Here is an 11878-nt window from a genome sequence, read left to right as displayed (position 1 = left end):
TGTTCCATTTTTGTTAGATGAAGGGATGAGATGATGGGAGGGCAATGAGAAATAAATAAATAAATAAATAAATAGGTTGATGCTAATAAAGAAGACTTTCTTCTTAACGGGAGGAAAGGGGGCGGTGGGGGAAAGATCTAGGCATTGCTTAGATTGTCAGGGCAATACGGCGTGTGTGTGAGAGATGAAAAGTTTCATCAAACTCTTCATTACACAACTTCTTTGCTGTTGCTACAATCCTCACTTACCAGTGATTTCACACAATACAGCTCCCTGTTTGTGATCTTTTCGAAACCCGGAGTTAAGAGGAAGTGTGTGGATTCTGGCAATGCAGTAATTAGGTACTTGGCAGTTCTTAATGTGTATTAATAATATTATTATTAATGATAAGCCGGTAAGAAACTGAAATACAGAAACACACCAAAAGATTAAACAAAACACGTGGAAAAATCCAGCAGAGAAGGTGCCCCATCCATGGCAGCATTAAATGCTGGTTATTAACAGGCATAGATTTGAATTTGGGACTAATAATGATAATAATTTATTATTTATACCCCACCCATCTGGCTGGGCTTCCCCAGCCACTCTGAGCGGCTTCCAACAAAATATTAAAATACAGTAATGCATCAAACATTAAAAGCTTCCCTAAACAAGGCTGCCTTCAGATGTCCAAAAGGTTATTCTTGAGAATTTAGCATCACTACTTCAGATGTCTTCTAAAAGTCTGGCAGTTGTTTTTTCTCTTTGACATCTAGTGGGAGGGTGTTCCACAGGGCAGGCACCACTATCGAGAAGGCCCTCTGCCTGGTTCCCTGTAACCTCACTTCTCGCAATGAGGGAACCGCCAGAAGACCCTCAGCGTTGGACCTCAGCGTCCGGGCAGAATGATGGGGGTGGAGACGCTCCTTCAGGTATACTGGACCGAGGCCATTTAGGGCTTTAAAGGTCAGCACCAACACTTTGAATTGTGCTCGGAAATGTACTGGGAGCCAATGTAGGTCTTTCAAGACCGGTGTTATGTGGTCTCGGCGGCCGCTCCCAGTCACCAGTCTAGCTGCCGCATTCTGTATTAGTTGTAGTTTCTGGGTCACCTTCAAAGGTAGCCCCACACAGAGCGCATTGCAGTAGTCCAAGCGAGAGATAACCAGAGCATGCACCACTCTGGTGAGGCAGTCCGTGTGCAGGTAGGGTCTCAGCCTGCGTACTAGATGGAGCTGGTAAACAGCTGCCCTGGACACAGAATTGACCTGTGCCTCCATGGACAGCTGCGAGTCCAAAATGACTCCCAGGCTGCGCACCTGGTCCTTCAGGGGCACAGTTACCCCATTCAGGACCAGGGAGTCCTGCACATCTGCCCACCTCCTGTCCCCCCAAAACAGTACTTCTGTCTTGTCAGGATTCAACCTCAATCTGTTAGCCGCCATCTATCCTCCAACTGCCTCCAGACACTCGCACAGGACCTTCACTGCCTTCACTGGTTCTGATTTGGAAGAATCAGACTAGAAAATGGGCTTGCTATTTCTTCTACTGAATTTTAGGTTTAAGGGGAACCTTTTCCTGGAGAGGCAGACAGGCAGTCAGAGAACAAGTCAATATTGAATAATGGTCAAATTAAGGGTTGGTTCGGTTCCCACAAGATGCTCACGATAGAAAATTCATGCCAGTCCTGAAGTTTTGAGGTAGTCCAAGCTCCTGCATATAGAGCAGGAAGGGGCTGCAAATTATTTCTCACCTTCTTCACATGCTCTTCTAGATTGGGAAAGATTTGGAGGTGTTTAATAAGAACTGGATTTTGTTTTTGTTTTTTGCTGGTATAATTATGTATCCTTGGAGGCTCAAGATAATGGGCATTGCTATTGACCTTATTCTAATTTTGTATGACGTATACCATCTTACTGTTGTTTTAATGAAAGTGCAATCTATAAATACAGTGGTACCTCGGGTTACAAACACCTCGGTTTACAAAGACTTTGGGTTACAAAGACTTTGGGTTACACAGACTCCGCTAACCCGGAAGTAGTACCTCGGGTTAAGAACTTTACCTCAGGATGAGAACAGAAATCGTGCAGCAGCGGGAGGCCCCGCTAACTAAAGTGGTACCTCAGGTTAAGAACGGACCTCCAGAACAAATTAAGTTCATAACCAGAGGTACCACTGTATTCCAATAAATAAACAAACAATGCCAGGGCACAGATCTCATGTGCTTTCCCGTTAGGATCCTTTTTATTCTCTTCCTTTCACCTGATCTAATCTATTTTAAGTTGCAGTATTTACAAAGCCCCCCCCCCCCGAAGAAACACCTCATTATCATGCTCACTTTCAGAGTAAACGGTTGTGAAGTTTTATCATCTGCTCACTAGATGGCACTGGCCTTTGGATGGAGTCAGGAGTTTCCTCCTGTTGTTTGGCTTTTCTTTAAGACTCTGTACACATTGCTGGTTTAAAATGCAGCGAAGTTGTCCCCCCCCCCCCTGTGTTTCAAGGTGTATTTGCACCTTTCTGTCCACATCAGTATGCTTTGATGTGTTTCCACCTCGCTAGCAGTCTGTCCACACCAATGGGCAGAGAGCAGGCAGGGATGCAAACTGTCTGGTTAGTTTCCTCCTACAGTCAGTGCTGGATTTGGGAAACCACATCAAACCACAACATTTCCAGAAAACTACAGGATAGCTCTGCATCCCAGGTAACATTGTGTGTACACAGATTCAAAAACCACCAGTGGGAGAGAGGGCAATTTTTTTGTCTAGCTTTCTGAGAGGTGTGTCTCCTAGCCTTCTATAAAATTTCTCAAACGCTATGAGTAACTTAAAAGGACTAATGGCATGCAAAATGTAAGGACATTGCACACCTTATAGGAACAATACAACCACATCTCTAGATGGATTCACCGCCAGTTTGAAACTGCCGTCAGCACCCTGCTAAATGGACCAATGGTGTCACTTAGGCTTGTACTGTGCCTATAAGGCACAGGTCTGAGCTGTTTTGCCCTTGTCCTTCCGCTTTCCCTGGAAAACCTGCTCTTTAGTGCTAAATCGGAACAAACAGCAATCCACGGGAAATCTGAAAGCAGTGGGGCAAATGGAAGTGTGAATGAGCCCTTCGTTTCAGGCATCTATCAAGGTTACCAGTCCTATCTTCAGCTTGAGTTTACAGCAAGCACTGCCTGCACCCTCTCAAGCACATCTTTGCAGCTACAAAAGCTTAGAAACATTAAAACATAAACTGAAATGTGTAAGCAGCTGAATTTTGCACCTAATACGACAGGCTGAGTGTATCAGCATTCCCACAGAACCACAATAGATATAAATCAGGCATAGGCAAACTCGGCCCTCCAGATGTTTTGGGACTACAATTCCCACAATCCCTGACCACTGGTCCTGTTAGCTAGGGATGATGGGAGTTGTAGTCCCAAAACATCTGGAGGGCCGAGTTTGCCTGTTCCTGATATAGATGTCCCTGGGCAAATGAAAGTGACATTTCCTGATGACTGGACTTCCAGTTACCTTGCCCGCACTCCCCAATCTACATCACTCACAGATTTCTATGAGCCACAGGCAGGGCTTGTATGAACCACAAAATTCATACAAGGAAGGGCTATCACCACAGTCCTAATACAACTCCCACCACCATCCATGGAATTTCTCGTGATATAAACTAGCCCTGAACAAAGGCACTGAGAAACCAGACCAAGGAAAACAAACAGCCAGGAAAAATGGAATAAACAGATGTTTGTTTTTCAAAATCAAAATGTAGACCATATGAAATAATATAAGAGAAGCATTTTCTGTACATAAATAGGCAATGAAAATAGAAGTTCATTTTTTAAAAAACTGTTTTAAAAAAGTCATTTTGCATTCATAGGACCTAGTGCTAAGATTTCTGAATCTGATTGTTTGGCATTAGTTTACATTCTGCAGCATTGCTTGATTACAAAGAGATATTCCATTTTTTAAATGTCACGATCCTTTCTATTTGTTGCATTTGAGGTGCTGAAAAGACTCAACTGTTGTACCGTTGCTCATAGGGGAGTTCCTGCAGTCCCATGATCATTTTGGTTGCTGGTCTTCAGGGACACAATTAAGGCAACAAAACCACTTCAGAAAGCTCAGTGGAAGGCTGTGGAATGGATCCAGGACTGTTTAGGAGCAGTGCTTATGCTCAAGACAGTAAATCTAGGGGCCCTTCAGAGTGGTAGGGGATGGAAATTCAGGGGTGCGCCTTCCTCCAGCCAGCTTCTTGTAGCAATAATGCAGGCTATGAGGGCTTATTTAAAATGCGACAAACTATGCATGGGGACCAATGAAAGGATTCCTGCATAGTGGGTGCTAAATCTGAAGGCTCTTGCTGCATTCCTTGGTTCAGTCACACCTAAGCTTCTCCATGCAAGCAAATCCTGAGATGTGCAGTGCTCACCTGGAGAATCTGAGGGGCAGCAGAAGTCTTTCAAAAGGTGATGCCCATCAACTCCTGTGTCTTCCCATGGAAGTACGTTTCAGCAGCCTACAAGATGGGACAGTCACACTGGATTGGTGGCTACAGCCTGCAGATACCAGTTAAGATTAGTTGCACTGTTGGTGGCTAGTTCGTGTATTTTATTTACAGTGGTACCTCAGGTTACATATGCTTCAGGTTACATACGCTTCAGGTTACAGACTCCGCTAACCCAGAAACAGTACCTCGGGTTAAGAACTTTGCTTCAGGATGAGAACAGAAATCGTGCAGTAGCAGCGCAGGAGACCCCATTAGCTAAAGTGGTGCTTCAGGTTAAGAACAGTTTCAGGTTAAGAACAGACCTCCAGAACAAATTAAGTTTTTAACCTGAGGTACCACTGTATTTCGTTACTGTGAAAATTATAGTTCATTTTTAAAAATGTATACTCAGAAGTCAATCAACAAGAATCACTGCTTAAGTATTTCCTTAGGTATTGCAGCCTTAAGTTATATAGATCAAGAAAGAGGGTGTGATTAGGCTGCTGTTGTGGAACATAGGCTACAGAATAATTAGATTTCTGTGTTCAATAGGACTTAACAGTGAGGAAGAAGTACTAGCAGAGGCCAAAGCAAGGCTCTTGTTTAGCACATGAACAACACACTTCTTCTGCATTTAAGGCTGAAATCGGCTACTTGAAGCAGGCTCAGGACTCAGTTCCGGTCCAAAATCAATCCCTGTGTTGACTATCCCAAGGAAAGGTTATGAAAGTGGCAGTATCAAATAAGGCACTGAATATCTCTTAATAGCATTACGGGTATTCTACTGAGAGCAGGAAAAGTCTGCTCGGTTCTCCAGCATTCTTACCAGTCCAACAGCATCAATAGGTTAAAAGCATAATTAATATCCAAAGAACAAATGCAACCCCACTTGGAAAACAATTCCTGCAGAAATGCTCTGAAAAGCTGCAAAGGCATTTGTACAGCAGAGCTCTTTTCACTGGAGAGCATCTTCTTTCTTCATATTTGCCTCCTGCATGGTGTCTCCATTTACAGCCATTCAGTACACAGTGCTCTTATTGTGCCATGTCATAGTAGAAATTGCGCAGCCTGAACTCCACTGCAGAAAATCCTGGCCGATCATCGACGCTGTAAAAGAAAGACATTTCGTTTTTGTTATAGGCACACACATCCTTTGCTCTCTCCTCATTTAAGTCCAGATGGGCAATTTCCAGCCATCATAAGTGGAGATGGGTTTTGACCACATGTGCAGGTAATGCCAGAAAATGTTGCTCCCCAGCAGTGTCAAGAAGGTCCTGAGAGACACTAGGTGGAAGTTTGTAAGGGCAATACAGACATTTAGCCCCTAGTTCCGATAGCAATAAACAGCAAGCTGCTTTATACCAGATGAAGCAAGGGAATAATGGCTATGAGAAGAAATGCATGTAGTTGAAGTAAAACTGCAATTCCTGGCTGCAGTGTGAATACAGAGTCTATCCCCTCCACAAAGGGGGTGGGAGCTCTCAAGGAGAACTTGTGAGGCTGGGAAGAATAAGCTATTTCTTGACCCTTCCTGAAGACCACAAGCACAACTGGATCAGCAGCCAATAATGCTCCTTTGTCTTATACAACTTATCTCAGAGATCTAGATAGGCGTTTCGCAGAAAAGTACTTAAAGGGGCCCCTAGAACACCATCCCCTGGGATTAGTTTGCTCTGGGTTCCCATGTGACAGAGAACATTTGCTAAGTGATCATCATCTAAGTACTCTACCGCAATAATTTAGGGCGCCCTCCTCACTGAAGGCTCTTCTGTTTGTGAGATGTGCCGAGAACATCACTGTACTTTTGATGGTTTTTTTTTTAAAAAATACACCCCTATGTATATTTTTAATCAATTTTTTCATGTTGCACAGCTTTTGTAGCCCAGTGTTCTGCTCAACAAGCTTTTGCCAGTCCGTTTCTGGAAAATGCTGTACCAGAAGCAATCTGTTGCTATGTAGCTGTGCACAGTGGTTATAAGAAAGTTATCTCATCTAAAAGCTATATTGCAATTTGGCTTGCAGGGCATTACTTCTCATTTTCATCAAGAGGGCGTTAAGTAGGGCGACAATGATTGTTAATTCACATTTTATTCCTTTGACTTGAAATGTTCCTTCAAGGGCAGTTTGCATCTTTTTATTTCATGGTTTAAAATGCAGAAAAAGTGAAGACAGAGTGAGGAGTGAAAAGCACAAGAAATCCAGTATTTTATCAGAAGAAACACAAATATGATGATGCTCACTCATATGTCCAGCATAATTTCATTAACTCATAGACCTCAGGTGGGCAGTTTTCTGGACATTCCATTCGCTCTCCTCTTTCAATCATCTGAGCAACCTCCCCACCTTTCATACCCTGCAACAGAATGAGAAAGGATTTACTTATTTTTGTCAAACTCAATTATTTAGGGACTAGTGACGCTCTGCAACAACATGGAGTGTAGAGTGCTCCTCTTCCTGGTTCCAGCATCTTTATTCTGCTCGTGCCCACACAACCAAGATCTGTTTCCTACCCGCCACAAGTCCATCAGCACTCTGTGCCCACTGAGCATCCTGAATCTGCATTTTGGGTTTTGAGTTGGGTAGGCATATTTGTGCTGAATCCCAGCTATACTAAATTCTGCGCTCAAGTCTAGAGCAGCTTTCTCTTCTATCCCTGGGGACATTTAAAAATCGATTGTTAGTGGGAACCAGGAAGAGACTGATCCAGACGAGATAGTTCTTTTTACATTCAGATATAGCTACATATATTTCTCTGTCCTCCTGTTCCAGCCACGCCATTCACCCTTCCCCTCACTTATCCCTTTATTTCTCCTCTCAATCTATCACTAGTCCATGTCACTGAGTTATTATAGGGCTGTTTGGGGTATCCCGCCCCCGTTTCCCCCCCACAATTTTTTAATACTTGAGCATGCATCAGCATGACTCTGAGTCTGATAGTGGTAACATCTTGCGTTCCAGTGGTATGGTTTTGGCTACATAAGCACAAGCACAGGAAGACCTGAATCTGTATTAAAATATGGACGTTTAATGAAGGAAAGCAACATATAAAATGTACCTTGTATGGCTTTTGCCCATAGGAAAATGCCTCCCACATTAAAACACCAAAACTCCAAACATCGCTCTTGCTCGAAAATTTGAAGAAGTTCATGCATTCTGGAGCATACCACTTGACTGGCCATTTCCCATAATGTTCTGCCTACAGTGGTGCCACACATAAAAGAGAATATTAGACAAATAATAATAATAATTTATTTATACCCCGCCCATCTGGCTGGATTTCCCCAGCCACTCTGGGCTGCTTCCAACAAAACCCTAAAATACAGTATAACACAGTATACAGCAACAAGAGGAAGGAATTATGATTTTGCAGAGTTTCTAAAGTCCACCCTCTTTTGACACCATCAGAGGGGGAAGGTTAGTCACTGGTGGATCTAGTTTTCCCAGTACTGCATCATGTTGTGAGCCGATGATGTCATCAGTGTGTGTGTATGTGTACACTGATGTGTGGGCAACCTGCTAGAATCTACTGAGCACATACAGTGGTGCCCCGCAAGACGAATGCCTCGCAAGACGAAAAACTTGCTAGACGAAAGGGTTTTGCGGTTTTTGAACTGCTTCGCAAGACGAATTTCCCTATGGGCTTGCTTCGCAAGACGAAAACGTCTTGCAAGTTTGTTTCCTTTTTCTTAACACCGTTAATACAGTTGCGACTTGACTTCGAGGAGCAACTCATAGAACGCGGTGTGGTAACCTTTTTTGAGGTTTTTGGTGATTTTTGAAGCTTTTCCAAAACTTTTCCGACACCGTGCTTCGCAAGACGAAAAATTCGCTAGATGAAAAAACTCGCGGAACGAATTAATTTCATCTTGCGAGGCACCACTGTATAACATAGCTGTACCTGCAGCCCCCAGGCCACTGCCTTGCTCGGCTCCCAGCAGTGATGGCTTGCATGTTGTAAATAAAAGTAGTTTTGAGAGTGTATGTAGCAAAGGATTCCTTGCAGAGGCATGCCTGCTGCCCTGATCATGTTTTGTGTTGAAGGACAGCTAACAAATTTTAAACTACCATGACGGTGCATGCACATCACAGGAAGCCACAGTGACATCATGAGAAGAAATCTCAGTCGAGACAAGTTACAGGGTGAAATAGTACCTTGTAATAATCATTAGAACCAAGGGCTTTGGAAAGTCCAAAGTCACTGATTTTGGCATAATGTTGTGTGACCAGCAGTACGTTTCTCGCAGCTAAATCTCTGTGCACAAAGTTGTTCTCTTCCAAATATTTCATCCCCATGGAAACTTGATGAACCAGCTCAATGATATTCTTTTCTGCGACATCTCTGAAAAACCAGAACTAGTTTACTACTTTAGCAATTTGTAGTAAATTTTCATTCCTAATTATTCCATTCCACTTATTTTGCTGGTAATTAACTAGTTGTTCCTGGATTTTGCTTGTGTGGAATCCAATGTTACACTAGTAGACCTGCTCTTCTTTTCCTGTCCCTTAAAGTCCGCCCCCCCATGAGCTAAAAATCTGTTTCCAAGGTAAAAAAAATTCCTTCCAGTAGCACCTTAAAGACCAACTAAGTTAGTTCTTGGTATGAGCTTTCGTGTGCATGCACACTTCTTCAGATACACGGCTACCTATCTACATCTGTTTCCAAGGGTTAGCAAACTATCCAGAAAATATTTTGACGGCATGTGTCCTTCTGCTTCCAGTCAGAATCAGACCCTTTGCTTTCATGTGAGGGAAATGTGGAGGGGAAACAAATATCTCATAACTAACTAAATACATATGTTATCTAACTAACTAACTAAATACTTATGCTAAATACATTATGTGCTTACACTTTTCAAGAATGAAGGGATCCCACCTCAAAGGGACCCATACTGGAGAACAAACAGTAACGATGCACTCAACTCTTTTAGAGGACATCTTCACCTTTTGACTGAATTTCACAAATGTGGCGGGAAAGTAGAACTTATTTTTTTACAAACCAGTAGTAAATGTGCTCTTGGAAAAAACAAAGCTTTGGAGAACTACTCAGCTAGTGATTAGTCCATCAGTTTTGCCTATTAACACACAATAATTCAATAAATAATACAGACGGCCAATTTACCTGTGTTTTATCAGATATTTATTCAAGGGGCCAAGTTCAGCCATTTCCATTACCAGCATCCAGGACTCGGCCTCACATATGCCTATCATTCGGACAATATATGGGTTATCCAGTTGTTGCATAACATTTGCTTCTCTCAGCAGTTCATCTTTTAAGGAGGGGTCGTTGCTTTCGTTCTTGAGAATTTTCACAGCCACTGTCTTCTTTCCTCTGAAAAGAAACCACCAGGAAGCCTACATTATATGCAGTGCTCAAAGTATTCTTGTCTGTTTGCCATGTGCTCAATCTATCCAGTTTCTGCTTCCAAATGCGGCTGCGTGCAACACCTCAGAGGAGGAACAGGCAACATTGCATAATTCATGCACTATAAGTCCTTCTAAAGCAAAAGCTATGAAGCAAAATATACGGGCACAAATATGGATGAAGGTTAATTGATTTCTTTCCCACTGATGGGAAAAAGGGAGCATTCTTGGGGGTGGATCGTTGTTGGTGGTATAAGCACTTAAATTGATATATTCCGGTCAAAGGCACAAGTTCTTGTTGTCAAAGAAGAAAAGGAAAGCTTTGCTGTTTGGTGCTTATGTATCAAAACAGGTCAAAGACCCAAAGTTATGAAAACATACTGTATTGTATTCAAGAAGCGTATTTAAAAGGAAATAAACACGACATGAATAGGGCAATGAGCAACACACACACGACGGAACACTGTTTGTTAGTCTGTTTCGACAAATGAATCTTTTGAGAACACATCCTAATGGAGTTAGGAGACAGCAAGGTTCTTGTGCCTTTAAAAGCAGGCAGAAATTCAGCAACTGAAGTCTTTTTTTAGCATGGTAATACAATTATGGGGAAAGCTCCTCTAGTTCACATAAGATGCAGATCAGACATTTTATTAATTGTGTGTGGCCTGGTTCATCCATCCACCTTACCCCCAACAAAGGATAAAAATTGTACATGATACAAAATGTATACAAATATGTGCCTTCTTTTGTCACTGAGGCAGAGAATCTATGCAAACTAACTACTGATTTTCTTTAGGGAAAACAATTCATGGGATCACACATTAAAAGCTTTCGCTTTTTAAAATTACTGAGTGAAAAGGACTTTAATATACCCTTAACGTTAAAAAGGCCACCCCAAAATAAAACATTGTGGATTGTAGAAAAATAAATCATAGTTATTTTATGGAACATACTCTGGTGCCAAATCATCTTCTCTAACCTGGTGATCTGCAGCAGGCAAGGCTTATGGGAGGTGTTGTCTAAAATATCCAGAGGACAACAGTTGGGGTAGGCTGTGCACATGATGGAGGCATGGCAGTGCCACCCTCTTGGCACTGGAAGTGCTTCTGCTTGCTGCAACAGGGTGTAGGTGAGTTCAAGGGAGCTCTGAGATGGTGGTGTCAGTACACACACCTTCGGGATGCTAACCTGGAGCTCCCCCCTGAGCTGGCTGCCATACCCCACTCCATCCTGGACACCTGTACTACTGATACAGGTAAAGGTAAAAGGTAAAGGAACCCTGGATGGTTAAGTCCAGTCAAATGGTGACTATGGGGTTGCAGCGCTCATCTTGCTTTCAGGCTGAGGGAGCTGGCATTTGTCCACAGACAGCTTTCCGGGTCATGTGGCCACCATGACAAAACCACTTCTGGCTCAATGGGACACCGTGACAGTAACCAGAATGCACATAACACCATTTACCTTCCCACCACAGCGGTACCTATTTATCTACTTGTACTGGCGTGCTTTTGAACTGCTAGGGACAGAGCAACAGGAGCTCACCCCATCACGGGGATTCGAACTGCCGACCTTCTGATCGGCAAGCCCAAGAGGCTCAGTGGTTTAGACCACAGCACTACCTGCGTCCCTCTACTGATATAAGAAGGCAGGGCAGGTCCTTCTCTCTCTCTCTCATGGGTTTCTATTGATTGAGGCAAAGGAAGTCTGGTCCAGGGCTTAAGAACAGCGGTATCATCAAAGGAATAGGACAAATAAAATAAAATAAGTCAAGAGGGAAGGATGGTAAGATGACAGCATTTCAAAACTTACTTTTTCATTTCATAGGTGCCTTTTTTCACAGTGCCAAAATTACCAGAACCGAGTTCATGGTCTTCCAGGACCAGTAGATTTCGGTCCAGGGTGACATTTTTAGTTTTTATCTCTTCTGGGTCTGCATATGGACTCTCGTAGACCTCTGTGTCCATGGGCAACCTCTGATCACCTGGGTGTTGAACAGCAGAACAGGTTTAGCTTTTTCTGGCACACAAATGTTTCTGTGCTCCCTGCC

General features: G+C 43.0%; 1 protein-coding gene across 3 annotated transcripts in view; it reads right to left on the bottom strand.

Moving 5' to 3' along the window:
* Nucleotides 1-3710: 3710 nt before the first annotated feature.
* Nucleotides 3711-11878, bottom strand: part of SYK (spleen associated tyrosine kinase) — a 36888-nt gene continuing 28720 nt past the window's right edge. For all 3 annotated transcript variants that reach the window (XM_081213705.1, XM_081213707.1, XM_081213706.1), the window contains 6 exons: nt 11641-11812; nt 9590-9799; nt 8623-8809; nt 7526-7666; nt 6711-6823; nt 3711-5577 (listed from right to left, as the gene is read on the bottom strand). In XM_081213705.1, the coding sequence (XP_081069831.1) occupies nt 5505-5577; nt 6711-6823; nt 7526-7666; nt 8623-8809; nt 9590-9799; nt 11641-11812 (896 nt within the window). In that variant the 3' untranslated portion in view covers nt 3711-5504. The remainder of the gene's footprint in view (nt 5578-6710; nt 6824-7525; nt 7667-8622; nt 8810-9589; nt 9800-11640; nt 11813-11878) is intronic.

The sequence above is a fragment of the Podarcis bocagei genome (genome assembly GCF_964188305.1).
Source record: "Podarcis bocagei genome assembly, chromosome: 11".
In the NCBI taxonomy this organism is placed as follows: domain Eukaryota; kingdom Metazoa; phylum Chordata; class Lepidosauria; order Squamata; family Lacertidae; genus Podarcis; species Podarcis bocagei.
Note: the sequence above shows the minus strand (reverse complement) of the source record. Positions and strands in the feature narration are given on the sequence as shown.